At 42.7% G+C, this 17152-nt stretch overlaps 1 protein-coding gene across 10 annotated transcripts in view; it reads right to left on the bottom strand.

Moving 5' to 3' along the window:
* CUX1 (cut like homeobox 1) overlaps positions 1-17152 on the bottom strand; it is a 325959-nt gene that overhangs the window by 33996 nt on the left and 274811 nt on the right. For 5 of the 10 annotated variants that reach the window (XM_057410767.1, XM_057410772.1, XM_057410774.1 and 2 more), the window contains 3 exons: positions 9829-10131; positions 5301-5489; positions 268-532 (listed from right to left, as the gene is read on the bottom strand). The exons of 1 other annotated variant lie outside the window; for it this stretch is intronic. In XM_057410767.1, coding sequence (XP_057266750.1) covers positions 268-532; positions 5301-5489; positions 9829-10131 — 757 coding nt within the window. Of the gene's footprint in view, positions 1-267; positions 533-5300; positions 5490-8295; positions 8359-9828; positions 10132-17152 lie in introns of all 10 variants that reach the window. 4 more of the 10 variants (XM_057410770.1, XM_057410771.1, XM_057410775.1 and 1 more) reach the window with 1 other exon arrangement.

Genomic DNA, 17152 nt, shown 5'->3' with positions numbered 1-17152 from the left:
GCAATAGTGGACATCTCTAAATCCACGCCCACCCCAAAAGCAAGACTTTCTGTTGAAAAGCATTACTTACATCAATATGTGAATATTGCTGCTCCTCAGGGATAACTTAAAATTAGTCTGGAGCATCACTGTTAGTTAGAACCTCTCTGCTATTGAAACTGTTCATCTTGTATGACTGCTCAGTGCTAGCAGAAACAGCACAGCAGCACCCTGCCCAAGCGAACAGAATAAATCCTTTAGGAATAGGGCTCCTGGGAGATCTCCTACCTGTAATTGTGGAACCAGTTGATCACGGTGCTGGTTTTCAAGTTGAGCTGTGTAGCAAGTTCCTCAATGGTTTTTGGTGATGGGTATGGCTTTTGCTGGTAGGCTCGTTTCAGAGCTTCTTTCTCTTCTGGTGCCAGCACCACCCGGGGCTTCTTGAGCTGGTGCTGTGGCTGAGGGCTGGCGCCCTGGCTGTAGTCTATCCCAGCTGAGGAGGACTCACAGGACTGGCTGTCACTAACAGAGCTGTGTCGCCGCTTCATGTAGGCTGAAAAGAGAAGCACATTGGATGAGCCCCAGCTGAATACAAATGCAAAATCAATGAATGCACGAGCGGTGGAATAAATGTGAAGATGACAGGTTGTGGATGCATGGATGGGCTGTTTGGAGACAGCAGAAAGGAAGGGGCATCGTCAGAGGCGAGAGGAAAGCAAATGTGGGGAGGATATAAGAGGCAGAAAAAGAAGAAAGGGGACAAAAAGATGATGAATTCACTAGAAGCCTGCCAGAGTTTTCTGGTTTTTCAACGTGGGACATAAATAACAGGGTTCAGGTAACAGCACTTATTTCAGACGCACTCTTTTGAGTGGCGAACGTCCGCACAAATGCCTGATTAGGACAGCTGCACTTAACTTGTTTGGTTGTTAAACCCTGCGGGTGTATGCGAAGGTTTCTCTAACGCTTAAGCTCTCAAGAGAGACTGTGGGAGCTGAAGACAGCCTCAGCTCCGGCTCCAACACACGATGGCGCCCGGCGCCCAGAGATCCCAGCGCTGGGCTGAATAACCCGGCAGGCGTTTGCTGCCTTTTCCTACAGATCTCCTATAGCGGTGACAGGTTATGAAAGAAAAGCAGCCCACAGCATCCTCCCCCCTTACACAAGCTCATTCAAAATTAACGTATTTAAGAAAGCTCTTGCTGCACTGATGGTGCTCCGTGAGGCTGGTGGCAGAAGCCTGTGATACCACCGGTGACTGCTCCTGGATGGGGACAGAATTATCCTGGCAAATTCTGCAGGGGAAGAGTCTCAGCAAAGGCTGTCACTGACTTGATTGATTTTCACTGGGCAAAGAGAGGTGGGATTTCCTGCACCTGGCAGTATTGTGCTCAAGCATTGCTAATGAGGGGGCTGAAACCAGCAAACATAGATGAGTCTTGTCAATAAAACCTTTAATGTTCTGATAAATACCTTCTAGATATTTAAGAGTTGAGGTATTCAAGAGCTGCAATTTGATAACCTTGGCTATTAAATTCCAGATTACACCAGCCTGACATCAATCCAGCAGGCACTAAATCTCCAGGAGCTCCCATGAGAGCCAGGCACCAACACAGGGCACGTTGCACTGGTCAGCAACCAAATTCTTCAAGAAATAAATGTCTCTCTCCCCACAGCTCTGCCTTTAGGCTGAGGGTGCACAAAGAATGAAAATTCAATGCAATCCAATAAACTGCGTGTTCAAAGCCCTTCTCACCCAAGTCAACTTCTTCTGGCAGAGCTCCTGACGGACTGGCCAGGTTTTGTGTCTCCAGTGGGTTCACTATCCTGTCCTTTATACAGTAGTTATGTCCAGTGGGACCATTTTACACTGTGTCTCACTATCACTGAAGTGAATTTTGAACACATTCTGTAACCTCTGGGGGTATCTGCATGACTCTCATTTTGGTTTTCGTGAATATGACAGATTACCTGTGGATTGCCTACTGTGTAAGATCACTGATATGGAACAGAACGTGTGTTGCTCATGATCCATCACTCTGCCACGATACAGTCCTGCATGCATTTGAAATAACCATAAAAAGCAAAATTGTGTTTTGGTGTTTATTTAAGTTGTTCCAACTGGATGCAGAACTGCAAAGTGACCTCAAGTAAATGCATTATTTCAGTGGGACCTGTTTGCCTTATTTTTGCAGCCTTCAAGGAACTGTTACAACCTTCAACCATGGAATTAATCACTCCAGCAATAAAACCTCACATTTATATAAGGTACTTCATCTCAAAGCCTCCTAGGTGTTACTTCAAACTTGTATGGACATACAAACTACACACAAGGTTTCCTTGTCTCCTTTAATAGCACAACCAAGAGGTCTGAAAACCAGCATGTATCACTTCAGCAACGTGCAGCAGCTTAAAGGAGGCCATGAGACAAACCAGAACCTTGCATGGAAGATGTAAAAGGTGTTTAGGCTATCTCTAACTGGAGCTTCTGGAATTCAGTCAGGCGACTGAGTTAACACGAGACACCCATGCATCAGGATGCTCTGAATCTCTGCTTTCTCTGCTCTCCAAAGGATGGCATTTTTGGCAGGTCAGAGCTCCCATCTTTAGACTGCTGAGGTCAGCACGGAGCAGTGATACCTTGGGAAAGATATCATGCCCTAACACCCACCTCTGCTTTTGTAACCTCACACTGGGATCACAAAAGGTGCAATGGCTGATTTGGGGGTCTCTCACATGAATGCAATAAATTATATAAATGCACGTATTTCCTTAACATAAAAATAGAGAGGAGGATGTCCCACTGTTCTGTCATAAGCAACTGTATTCCTGCAGGATTATATATTATCAGAACACAGGAGGCCAAAGGCACAATTGTGGCACTTCACATGCTGAACTAGCACCCAAGCTTTTGGATTTAATGGTGGTCTCTGGAAACTTTAGATGACGTTTATAAAAGCTTTTCCTTTCTAATTCTTATTTTAAACATATGTGCTGCGTGTAGACAACATAAGGAGATCATTCAGCACATTTGCAGTGACAGCAAAGCTCAAACTGGAATCCAAGGCACAAACACACTTTATTTCTGGAGAAGTCTGATTTTTTGCCTGTGATCGGTCTCCCCTTCTCAGGAAACCTATGAAAAACCCCCATCCAGATGTAATTTGGGTGAAGGCCTGGAGCTGGGTCTCAGCCCACCTTGTCAAGGCCAGCTCTATCCCCAGTTTTACTGCCTTTTTTCCCCGCTGCTGTTGCCAACCCAGCATCTCTGCATCCCTCTGGGAAGACTCCCCAGCATGCGCTCAGCTACAGAAGCAGCAGACGCTATTGCAGAACTCGTGGCTGCCCACCGAGGTAAAACAGAGCCCCTTTTAATATCATTTTTATCTTATGCTGTATTGAACAAGATTATTAAAAAGTGAAATAATGGGGAAATAAAGGGAATTAAATTTTCTCCTGACAGCAGGATTCAGTACTGTTCTGTGAGCAGTGTGATGTTACCAGCAGCACACACACCAGGAGGTTGTAAGGAGGAGGAATGAGCTCCTCCAAGGCTGGAAAGGTGGTGTAGGGTATCTCAGCCTAGTGAGCGTGAACCCTTGGCTTCCTCCAAAGAGGTTAGTTAATGTACACTGCACATTTTCAGAGCCTCTCAAAATGGACATTTACAGCACAAACTTCAGACTAGAGAACAGAAAAAGAGATCTATGCACCTCACCTTTATCATAATTATTAATTTACTCCCTTAATAAAGTGTGGCAGAGAAATAATTGATAATAATGTTTCACTGGTAGCAGCTACAGTTGCATTGTTCTTTAACCACCACTAGCTGAAGGGAAAGTTAAATTCTTAATGTGGCTCTAGAGCCATTCAAAAGGTTAAATCACAGGATCCTTATCTGCATGAAAGGATTCTGCAGAAAAGAGAGGCTTGAATTCACTTTAGACTGCTCTGCTATGAGGACAGCACTTACACAGTCCAGGAGCTCAGTACAGAGTCTCAATGATATATTGCCTTATCTCTATTCAGGTGCCATCTCTAGAGTACATGTATTGCACAGGATTTGATAAGAATCCAGTTTAGAAAATAGTTTTGAAAGGATATTGTCAGTACTACTTTTAAATTATTTGTATTTTATTTTCCTGCATTATGGACAATATTCTCTTTGAGGCTACAAAAATCCAGCTAGCTGACAAGTTTATTTCTGCCATGTCTCTAACACAGCAAAACCCATCATGGTTCCCTTTGGTTTACAGCTGTAGGTGGAAAACCCAAGTGGATTTTACTCCCAATGGAAGATCACACACAATTTGTGGTAAGATACTGCTCTGCATTGTATTATACTGGTTACTATGACAAGGATTTGAATTTGTTCTTAAAAGCATGCAAAACTACAATTTTTCCAGAAGCTCCCTCCCTGCAGTTTTAAATATAATCATAAAGTTCTTGATCAGATGTGTTAATGCTTTCAGGACATCAGTCAACAGCAGTGCTTTCAGTGCACACGATTAATGCTGTCTGTACTAATATCATTAAGGGCTAACTTGAGAGATGTATATATCATTAATTAGTTAACTGCTGATAATGGCAGCCTCTCAGTTGCTCTTGTAACATCACATGAATGTACTAAAACCAGGGCTCTGCATAACCACTGGGTTTTAGTAATGGATTTATAGAGAGCAAGATAAAATTTCAGGATATGCTCTTTACCAAGATACCCAATAACAACTGAGGTGTCTCACAGGTACATACTCATGACCTACCCGGTTTTTGTGATCATGTATTAACACAATCAGCTTCCTCTATCCCTATAAAGGCCAGAAATTCAATTATTCTCAAATACCCTTTTATAAAGACTGCATTTTTCTTTCCTCCTAGTGACCATCACTGCAGGACTGGCAAGAAGTTCTCTTGGGAATCAATGCACAGTTCTTCCAGCCCAACATCTGTGACCAGCTGCAGTACTATTAACTAACAACCCAAAGTCAGCTCCCAAACTCACATTTCTCATTTGGTAAGGCAAGTTATCAGTGATACACTGGGGCCTCAGTGATTAATCTATAGGAGAATATAGCACTGATTTCATGACAGCTGGTGAATATTCAGGGTTTGGGGTTGTTTTTTTGTTTGGCTTTTTGTCGAGATGTATCTGCTTGAGCTAGCATCAAATACAGCTATGAAAAGCTGTCAGGAAGTCCTTTTGCATAACCTTCATAACGCTGGATCAATGCTGCCTCTATACTATTTATGGAGAATTTTAAAAGACACGGTCATCTCTGAAAAAATGGAAAGCCTGAGTCAGCAGTTCTGCTCCAAGTTACCTTTTTTCTCCATTCGTTTCATATCCATCAGCTTCTCCACGTTGTTGGGATCGTTCAGCCACAGCTGCATGCGGACAAAGGGTTCCCGTCCCTTCAAACTCAGCTTGTGCCAGGGCTTCGGGCGAGCCAGAAGGTCTGAGACAGAGCCTTGTGTTAGCCCTAGGATTGTCTCCCCAAACAAACGCTGACCTAATACGAGATTGAAAATCGCATGAATTCATTCAGCTGAGAGACGAGGCTCTCTTCATAGTTATAAAGACAGAACACGTCTACGAGATCATTCATCAATTATTCTTACTTCAGAATTGCTTGAAAACCCAAGAGAAACATTTAGAAGAATAAAAGCTCTGCCCCCCACTAAATGTGTAAATATTGAGCTTTAGTTAAATCCTTAGGATCTGACTGTGGCAAAGGGGGGAGCTCAACACATCTGGGGAGTGGGACCTTACAGGGAAACAGTGTGCAAAAAATACAATGAATGAGATTAAAAATAAACTGAACTTTTAGCTAGGCAGGCAACTAGTGAGAGCAGTGAGGCTACTTAGCTCTTATGCAGGAGGGTAGTGCAACAGCTTCATCCCAACAGGGCAGTCCAAACGTTTCAAGCAATAGGGACCAATGCACCCCCCTGCATTCAGCAATGGTCATATAAGTGTCCTCCAAGGCACATGTACATATTTTGTGTTGTACTATCTGTGGTGTTCTAACTGTGTCTTACCAGCTACAGATAACCACATTTTACAATGTAACAGCTTTATTTTTTACAGCTTCTACAGTACTTCTAGTTAAGAATACTTGATTTTAATTCTCCTTCTAAATGTTATCATCTAGCATAGCAAGAACTGCATATGTTTTTCAATGTACAACATTTGTATGCGCATTGGTAACACTAGTTTTACATGGTTAAGCTCTAACTTACCAAAGACTGTGGAAAATGCCTGTGCAGCCCAAACCCTGCCGTACAGCTGCTTTTCTAAACCCCTTCACTTCAGTTTTCTTCCTAAGCTGAACTACTTTGTACACGACAGTTTTTTGTTACAAGATGGAGCCTGAAGTCATCCAAGTCACCGCCTGTGATTCCTGATAGAAGCACAGCTATCATGTATTTTCAAGGTAACACAAAGATCTCTCCATACTGACCAGGTTTAGGCCTCAGGGTCTTGTGTCTGATCGGTAGCTCCTGAATGCCCACACTAACACACAGCAGAATTCTTTTTCTTCACTGCCTAGCGAGGCCAGCACCTCTTACCCAGTGGCAACAAATAAGATCCCTAAGGGACAATGTGGATAGGTGGGGACTTGTGCTCCTACAGCTGTACAGGACACTCCCACACTAACAAAAGCACCATCAGCTCTTGCCAGATCCTGACAAAACAGGTCATGGAAAATACCTGCTCTATAGACCCACCCCCCTGTGCTTAACTCCATGGATCTCCTCCTCCTCTTTAAAGAAACATCCCAAGGCTTTTGCCCTGGTGATTTTTTTTCACTTGTATGGAGAAAAGAGGGAATGCGGGAGCAGTCAGAAGCTGCAGAATGTCCATGAAGATGCAACGGGCAGGTGGGTCTGCAGAGCTTTTGGAGGAAGCAGCTGAGACAATGAAACGCAGAAAGGGGAAACAAAGGGCTAACGTGACACAGTCTGCTACTAAACCCTAAACTAACCCTGGAAATGGTTCTCAGAGACTGAACAGAAACCTGAACTCAGAATTCACTTAAGTTCCTAAGTAATAAGTGATTTTCCACTACCCTCAACATCAGGAAAATCAGACAAAAGAATTAATTCAGAGCCAATTTTCGATCATGCGTATTGCAGAGTTAACCTACTCCCTGTTTGTTCTGAAAAACACCAGTAAGGCCTCATCCATTTACCTTTAAACCTGCCAGCTATTAGCAAGATAAGACAGCTACCTTAAAAATCTTTTCATGTGCCTTCCTAAATAACTTCCCTTTAATGTTTCTAACAGTTTCTAACCCCAGGCTGGGCTCTGGCTGCAGTGCGATGAGCTCCGACAGCCGCTGTGCAGTGCCAGGGTGCCCACTGCGACTGCCCATGTGGCTGCCCAGTAAAACAGAGCAAAGAACTGATCCAAGTCAAACCAACTTACTGAGAATAAAAGGGCCTCTTTTGACTCAGACCAACTGCTCTGGTTTGCTGTGTGGCCACATGAGCAGGAATATAAGCACAGATTTGCTGCTGAAGGAAACGAACTTCAGACTACAGCCTAAACATCAAAAATGCGTACTTGGAAGGAGGTAATAATCATGTTCTCTAGGTGTTAAGAGCAAAGCTAAAGGTGTCATTATTGTATCTCAGGATATGGCAGGACAGGATGAAGCACCTGAATCACTCCGAAGGTAATGGGGAACGTGTCAGAAATCATTCTCAGGAGGTAGCAGGTATATCACACTCCATCTTCATCAGAGCGCTATTAATAACTGGAATATTTTTAAGCATAGATTTCCTAAAACTCCTGCTAATTTTCCCCATCTTTCACCCTAATATCCTTCATAACTGTTCCCACTGATGTAACTCCTCATGGATAAACCCTCTTTATGGTAAATTATGCTGGTTTCATGGTTAGTCCTGTCCCTTTCTGCTAAATCCCCATCACTGCAATCCTTCAATAGCTCACTGCATTTGCTTTCCTCTCCAAGTTACATGTTACCCAGCAGGGAATCACTGGTAATACTATGACATTTGGGATGAGGAATACCAGCAACATCTCAGCATTAACACTGTCACCAAATGGTGATTGTTGAATCAATGTTAAAAGGCATGGGAGGAGAGACCCACCAAACACATCGTGAATGGTTTTTTGCACAACCATGGTCTTTACTGGCTGGTGTTACTGGAACAACTGAGCCACCACCAGTTGCCTAGGCCAGGTTCACAAGGCCCTGTGGCCTAAGAGAGAGAAACCTGTGCACCGAGACAATCTGGTGCACTAGCACACTGCGGGCGCAAAAGGAGACATTGAAACTGGTTCCACACCTAATGCAGAGTTTGGGGCACATTTCCTGGCTCTTCTGCTGCTTTTTAGGCTTGTCAGCCACACTGTAGGAAAACAAAAATCATGGGAAATAAAAAAGACTAAGTAAAAATGGCATCAAAGCAAAGGTCAACAAAAATACTTTTACAAACCTCTCTGGAGCACCAGAGCAGGTACAGCACTCAACAGCATTTTGCCCAAAATCTAGGGGCTTGAACCTGCAAACCCTTACCATGACCTGTGGCTTCATCTCTACGTTACCTCCACTGACCAAGCAACCACAGTGTGCCCATGCAAACGCTCACAAGCAAGTAATTCTGCGGGGTTCAGTGGAACACCATTTCATCAGGGTATGCCCATGATCAGGGACATTTTCTTTTCTTCCTAAATTATGTTAAATGAGAATTTGCAACCTCCTCCATCCCAGTGTTCTTCCCCTTAAAAACATATCTGACAGTATTCTGTGCCTAGCTGAAAAAAGCTTCCCTATGTACTCAAATAAAGGAGTTTTTACTTATACAGTTGTAACAGTTCACTTGATATGGATGAAGTTCTTCTCATATAAGGATCACCAGCAGTCTAAACCTAAACTTATCTTTCTGGTCCCATCTCTAGTCACTGGAGAGCAACTGGTTATCCCTGGAGAGTACCAAACATCTGGTTTGGACATCTAAACACAAGTGAAGTGAAGCCCATGCTAAGCCCCAGAAGCATGTACAGGTAACACTGGGGCAGCCTTACTGGCTTCCCACTAGAGACTTCAATGGATTCCCAAAGCTTTCCAAAGCCTTGCGAGGGAAGCAAGTGTTAAACACATATGAAGAACTAGTGATTTGGAGGCAGAGTGGCAGTATTAAGCCTGGATTTCCCATACTCAGATTAGGTTATTCCCTTTGACTATTCCAAATACACAGTCATGTCAACATTACACTTAATTTGACACCCAAAACCTCATCTGTAAACAAAAGCAGCCTTAGGTTTGCACATCTCAAAGCAAAATAACTGAATGGCCCCATGTACTTCCCTACAGGTTCACCTAAACCTCAACTGAGTCTGAATTCACCCTACTAGCTCTACAGGTACGCTACATTTTTGCTTGTGATGCACCTCCCTCCTCTCTGATCACACTGGACTCCTCTAATGCAGCTGTGCCTAAAATGTAGTGGCCTTCCATCTATAAGCATGGGGAAAACAGCATTTCTGAAGGGGACATCTCCCTGTCTTTGGGGTTCTGGTCTTCTTGATGGCCTGCTGGACTGTATTCAGGTAGCTGGGAGCAGCATCCGGCTGGTGAGCCAGAAGCAGAGGTTAAGAGGAACAGGGGTATGATGATGTTTTTTAAATACAGTGTGACAATCTGCAAGGATTTTTCTACCAGTTTGAAAAGAAAAAGAATATAAAAAGATCTTTTTAACAGGTTAAAGCTTAGGCCAGAGTCTAACCCAAGTATTCTTGTGAACATCTACTGAAATGCAGCTTAAAAATAAAAGCACGAACACTCATTTTGGTCAAGAAATGAGAATAAAGTGATTTACCAAGATTGTTGTCCGTTAGCACTTCTTTGACCCTCTTTGTGATGCCATAGGTATCCAGCTCAGGGGACATAGCAACCAGTTCTTGAATGCTGAGTGCTGAGTGGCCCGACAGCGGCAGAGGTGTTGTAGATTGGGATTCAGAAGCAGGTGGCTCGCTGGATTCCTGGGATTTGCCATCCTTACTTGTCTCTATAGTGGGACAGGGCTGCTGTACCAATTCAGTCAGGCTCTTCACTGATTCACTGGAACTCATGGGAGATTCAGGAGCAGGACTGCAACTAGCAGAAGTCTTTGGAGTGCTTTCTGTAATTAAAAGAAGAAAAAAGCCCCCACTTTAGCATAATTGTAATGTTTTGATTGCGGGATATTTAACTTGCCTTCTCATTTATATTCTACCTCCTTAAAGAAATGCCTAAGTATGCAAAATACTACTTGTTATGACTTGGTTACTAAAAAGCCTCTTTTTAAAAACAGAATTATTTTCTAATTTTATCTTGAGTCATCTCTGCTTTCTCATACAGACAAGATGTACAAATACAAATAAAAATCAGGAGAAATTGAAGCAAAATAGTCCTGAAGTTTGCAAGAAATCTCCTTGCTCAGGAAATCTCAGAGTTCTGCTTTCCACAACATTTTTTTTGTGTAAGGATGCTTTAAAATCTCCCATTTTTAGACTGGTTTAAGCCTCCTTCTGTGGCTTGTAAGAAAACTCACTCAGCTACTATTTTGTAGTGTCAATGAGGGATTTTCTACCAGTGGTACAACTTTGTAGCTGCAGAGCGCTACTGATTTCATTTTGTTTCTTATCACTCGCATCACATTTTTGCACTTCTCTTTGCCTAGAAATAACAAGATTAAAATGCAGTTTGTAATTATGGTGTATTAATTAACGTGTTTGAGAACCCAACATAAAGATAGCCAGTGGATCAGGAGACACCCAAATCTGTTATTGTGACACTCTGTTTAAAAGAAAGCTTTCTGAATCTGTTAATTTGCCAACAAAAATAGGCTCTGTACAAAATGTTGTTTCCCCCTAATAAATTCACAGTTACCTCTAATGGAACGGAGCTTATGCTGAAAATCCAGACATCTAAGGGCACAGTCTAAACATGTTTTCAAGTAACAACACGTAGACAATGTGGTTTAGAAGAACAATTCCCTTCCAAAGATAAAGAGCACATGCAATTTCTCCCCCATTTTTGTGGGCCTGCCTCCTCCTCCTCCTTGCTGTCTCACATCTCATTACTTGACACGGTTAATCGCACGTGTATCAGATTCATACATCAGTGGATTTGTCTCGAGCTCTCTGGAGGCAGCTTACAAGGCTCTCAACGGTACAGGATGAGGCCAGTCCCCATCAAAAACTTAGTCCCTCTAACAGAACTGTTTTCTGAGCATGGCAACACAGCTATAAGAGAGGCTCACTCTGCAGCATCAGCTCCTGTCACTAACAGCAAATTTCACTATTTCTCAAGTTTGTTTGTTATGGAGAGTATTGTCAAACCATTACAGCACATGCAGCTTGTGCAGCATGGAAGCATATCCCAAACACTAAAGGAAAATGCTACAGAAGTGGGGTCCACATGGAGCGGGGAGCATAGTGTAATTGTGTTGTTCAAGGTAACAGAAGCTTTCAAAGACGCTGCATTTTGGAGAGGTTTCCTGACACTCCTACATAAAGTTGCTTTCTCAAAGCAAGCAACTGGACTTTTTCCTTAGCGCTTTATGAGAGATGCAAAAGAGGCAGACATAAAAGGAAAGCAAGGTGCATATAAATCTTTAAGGTAATAGGGATCCTACAAATCTGATTTCTTCTCTCTGTTCACCCCAGGTCATCATGCAACTGAATACAAACCCCAGCAAATGTTATTTTTGTACCAGGAGCAGCAAAGGAATTGTACTGTAAATTTGCCCTGATTCACCCATGCGAGGGACCAATTTGGCAGATCATCCATCTTGTTCACTGTACACTGTCAGGGACGGCATGAATTCCCTCCATGATAAACAGATTTCTTCTCAGGTCTGTGTCCTTTAACCCACAGCAAGGTCAAAATTATGGCTGCCTAGCTAATAAACTGCACGGCACTCGTTCAAGTTCCCTCTAATTTTGTCCCTTGTGCCAGCTTATACAAATCTTACTGAATAACTAGAGCAGCTGCAAATTTCCTATACAATTCCTCATCCGTGCACTGCAAAGCACATGCACACACGGAGCGCAGGAAAAATCCAACCCCCCCCAAGCCCCCAACCACACAGGACTAAACAAAGCATTGCTGAATGCTGCTTTCTCCCTCTCCTTTCCCTGCCCAGCCTAATTATGTAAACAACAAAGGTAATCTCTGCTATCATCTATCACTAAAATGCTCTATGTTGTTCACATATTAGCTTATTTATTTTTTATATCACATATCAAGAGCTTACTTGCATTTCATTTTTCAGGCCAATCTGCTCCTTATTTACTCAAAAAGGTGGGATTATCTGACTCTAATTTTGGAAAGCAGTACAGATGACAAACTGCTTTTCTTCCCCCAACGCAACACAAGTGTACAGTGATTTCAGATGAGACATTCTGCACATATACTCCAAATCACTCAAAATATGGTCCCCATTCATTTTCAGCATTGCTCCCTGATGCAAAAACGGTTTCAATACCACATAAATATTTGAGGAAAAGATCCATTATTTGGAAAAGTAAATTCAATAATCAAATAATGCAAACATTTCCTGGTAATCTACTTAAAAAATTAAATAGACATTTAGAGTGCAAGTGACTGCTGACAGAACAAAGGGGAAAATTGAATGTATTCACTGTTACAGATTTAACTGTCAATCCACAGCCATTTTGCATGGTTTATGAAATAATTTGTCTGTATTCATTTCTCTCAAGTTCCTCCCAGGACAAAGGAACAAATTCAGGACATCTGAAAAATACATATTAAGATTTCCAAAGTAGCAATTGAACATTTCCAATGAAAATAATTCACTGGAAGCTTAGTTCTTTAAAACGCCTTCTGCTTTTTTAACCCCAGACTGCACTGAAGAGCAGCACTAGCCTAAGAGCGATGCAGTTTCTTAAGAGGGAATAAGTGATGTTCAGTGAATGTTTACATGTTTGTATTTAGTGAGGAAGGGATTATTCTGTCAATACAAGTCTGAAACTGCATTACGGCTGGCTGTAGGATCTGCAAACCCCACAGCCATCATTTATTGATGGCATTGCTTTAATAAATTCCAGAGAAACTTTGCTATACCAAAGGGGTGTTTTGCTTTGCTTTCCAACAGCCTGTATGCAGTTGAAAACCTGAAGCAAAAGCCCCAGAATAAGGTGCTAGAAGTAAAGAGCTGGAAAGATCAAAAGCATCACCAGCAACAAGGTCATTGCAGAACCTGGGATTTTATTTAAGGTCTCAGGTAACCAAAGACATCAGCCATGCCCTGTGCTTTATAGAGGATGGGAGAAACAGGGTGTCCCCACATTAGCTTGGTGGGAAGACCATTAGGACCTAAGCTTTGATTATGACACAGTTCAACATGACAATTGTAAATGGCTGGGAAACAGGTGTATCTTTTGTGCACTTACAGGTTGATGTTGACAAACAGCATTAAAGATTCAAATAAATACATTTAAGTGATCCAAATCTTCTAACACTGCGGTCATGAAAGGGCAAAGGCACTACCATGCATTTCTTACGTTATTAATTCGAAATATACATCTGGGGTATAGGGAAGTTGAGGCACTTCCAACCAATTGTGATGTCTGCATAAATGAGTCAACAATCTGAAATACTTGGCCACTGCAACTGGCCTCCATTCATAGCTAAAACACAAAGACAACTGAAACACCAACACTGGCTATTTCACAGCTGATGGACATAGCTAGAGAGAGCCATGACTGTCCAGTGAAGGTGAGTATTCAAGTCTTTGAAGGCAAACAGATCTTCATAAAGGCAAATACACTGGATGCAGTTTGCAAACACTGAAGAGACATACTTGGGACCACATCATTCCTGGCAGAACACCTGGTCCTTACTCAGGAAATTCTTCAGTTTTGTTTTTTTCTATTACAGTACTAGAATGGGATGCATAATCTGAAATGAGGGTATATAAATGGATGGAAACAAAGTCAACATTATACAAATACCTTCTATTTTCTTTTTAAAATACTATTTTCCCAATATAAAATTGCTGCTTGAACGACCATCTCACTGCAACAAAACCCCAAACCATCACAGCTTGCCCATCTCTACCCCTTACTAGTTATCAGTTAAGAAACTAAACAAACTTACAAACAATTCAGCATATAGGATGAGGGTCTGTCTGAGCATTTTACAAAACTCACTGAGAACCATAACAAATTGCCCTTGCCTTCATTTATATGAACACAGAAAATCTTTTGTGCTCTTGCACTCCTTAGCACAATGGATGAAGCTAAATGATGCTTTGGTCCCATCCACCCTCTCCACCTTCCCCATAGGTTCTATTACAACAGTGTCATGGAAATGTGAGGAAGGCTGAAAATAGAGTTTCCAGTCTCAGTTCATTGGTTATGGTGGTTTTCCTGAACTTAACATCAGCTTTTCTTACTCTTCTTCAATGACAAGACTTCCCACTCCCACAATGGGGTCAGGTCCCCAGTACTGGGTCCTGGATCCTGAATTGCTCAAACACTGCCTGTAGAACATTTTGGACTGTGATTATCCTAATGTCTCCTGCAAATTACCTGAAACCACTTTCCCCAACAGCATCAGCCTGACACATTCTTCTACGAGGTCTGATCATGTTTTGCCATTGTAACATGACAAAATCCCCGTAGGGTGTAACAAACCATGGGCTGCACTGGGGTCCCCCATTACAGCACAGCATCACCTGTTCAGTTGCAGGAGCTCAACAGTCAGAGACTTTCAATTATACTCTGCGAAACTGCACGGTACCAATCAAGAAGGACCATTTTTGTGATGTACAGGAACTCAAAGCAATCTGACTTTGCTCTCCATATGAAAGCAGTGGTATAGCTCAGATTCACAGCACTCTGGATGCTCCTTCGGAAGCTCAGGACATCTCAGATGCAAAGAATTAAGGTGACGCCTGCTACAACCTCCCTGGAAAATCACAGATGTCTACATGACACCAGTACCGGATGTATCCCTCTCAAAAGAGGTATCCAGATGACAGAGCAGTGTTGAGACACGGATATGGTTTCACCAGTCCCAGAGGCATCCCGCTGCTGTCTGCCAGCATAGGCAGATTCCTCCAGTGGAATTGCCTGTATGCATTTCAAGAGCTGCAGGTCTGACACTTTTGCTCATACCCTACCTCAGCTCCTACGCCCATGGCAGCAAACTGACTTTACATCCAACTGTAACCAAAACTTCAGAGCAAAGGTCTGAACAATGGCATCTGAATCTGCAAGCATCAAACACAAGCTCAAGGCACGGAGCCTCTCCTCCCAGCACACTCGCCTGTGTATAAAGAGCACTCCGCACTTTTGCAGCTCAGGAACCACTAGGAGAATAAACTGCCCAACTGCTGTTGCAAACACAAGCTTAGCTAATAAACTGCAAAAGGACTCCTGGGGAACGAGGTACCAAACACGGCATAGCTGGGGAAGACCAGGCAAAACACAGAAGGTATTCAGAGGCCTCTAAAAGGATTATGAAAAATATGATATTCTAAAGACAGCAGGCAGACAACAGCTGTCTAAAGTTCCAGAGCGAAGTGGATTGAAAAAGCAGATCCACTGTAATTTCCAGAGACAAATCTCTGTAGTTTATCTGATCCACTATTTAAATTTCAGTGCAGAGTCCTCTATCTGCAGTAATAATAACCTAAATTCCATTTAGTGTTCATTTGAGCAGTCAGGATAAAGTCATTTCTTATTATCTCCCCACTGTGTAAAAAACAGCTTGAAGGTAGGAAGTCAGCAAGCATTTTCACCAAAAAGTAATTATTGTAAGTGACATTTTTACTGCTGGCATGCCATAAGGCGAACTGCGCATTTGGAAGGACAAGTTGCTAAAACAAAATGACAGGGTACTCTGTGACATTCCAACAAGAACCCAAACATGATTTAACTGGCACTGGGTTTGATGCACCACTTTTTACAGTGTCCAAAGCTCAAGCTTCAGGTTGATGCCAAACTAGTCAAATTCCAAGTTCCTTTTCAAGGGGCAGAGAGAACTGCCATATCCTGTGCACAGTGGAGCAGGGAGGACACGGAGCATCCCACGCTCTGTGCACTCCTGTTATGGCAAATTAGTAGGGAAGATGAAAGCAGACAAACGTGGAGGAGAGATTTCTCAGCAACCTCTTAAAAGAGCATTTGCTACTTCAGGGCCTGCATTTACCTCCTCGTGCAGATGAGTTAATGGACAACAACAGACCTGGCAGGTTGCCTGAGATCAAAGTGTCTCATACTGGGACTGGGTTATTTTCTGTCTTCCCCTGATAAAAAGGATGCCCATTCTGTAAACCAAAACCTGGTGTATGCTGTGCTGAGAATCAGGACTTGATCACACAGCTCAACAACAGCCACATCCTCAGGACAACCACTTCATTCTGTTTCCTAGGGTCTGAAAATTTCAGGGAGATATTTTTCTCCTCTGCCCTCCTGTCTCATTTTACCTGTCTCAATGGATGTCTTTGCAAGAGCAAAGCACCCCAACAACTCTCCTGGCTAACGGAGGTGCAGTGCAAGCTTGAGCTGTGGGATGTGATGGGCATTTGTGGAACAGCGCTGCAATGCATCCGTCTTCTGACTAATTGAGAGAAAATCCATGTGAAAGCTGAAGGCTTTCTCTCAGGTAGTGGTTTTGGTGGATTTACTTCAAGTGAGTGAACCTTGCCTTTCACAGTTTGCAATTAATGTGGCTTATGAAAATATGACCTGCCCTACAGTTATAAACTCCCACAGTTCTATGTAGGGAGGATACAAACCTCCGTACAGCGCGCATACACAACGAGGTGGAGTAGGTAGGTACGTGCAGTTACAGTTGCAAGCACCTGCTATTGTTCTGACTCTAAGATTTCCATTCTGACCGTGGAGATTTTGTTTGTTTGTTTGTTTCACAAATGCTGGAACTTTGGGGATGTTATTTTGGGTCTTGGCTCAGAGGGAAATTTTATGTGGATGAGGGGAGGGATCAAAAGAAAACCCCTTTAGGAAAGCATGCAGATGTATGCGTGTCTGCACTGAACAGGGAGGAAACCAGCTTTGGTTAACTCTGAAATTACTAGGGCAGTACTAAAAATAAAGGTCCCCAAACTGCATAGAGCACATAAAACTACCTGGATGATCAGAGTGAATGTTAGAAGTACTTGAAAAAAG

The sequence above is a fragment of the Pezoporus wallicus genome, unplaced genomic scaffold, assembly GCF_028554395.1.
Source record: "Pezoporus wallicus isolate ANWC-B61680 ecotype Strahan unplaced genomic scaffold, APGP_CSIRO_Pwel_v1 contig_8705, whole genome shotgun sequence".
NCBI classification, from domain to species: domain Eukaryota; kingdom Metazoa; phylum Chordata; class Aves; order Psittaciformes; family Psittacidae; genus Pezoporus; species Pezoporus wallicus.
The sequence above is the reverse complement of the archived record's forward strand: the minus strand, read 5'-3'. Positions and strand labels throughout refer to the sequence as shown.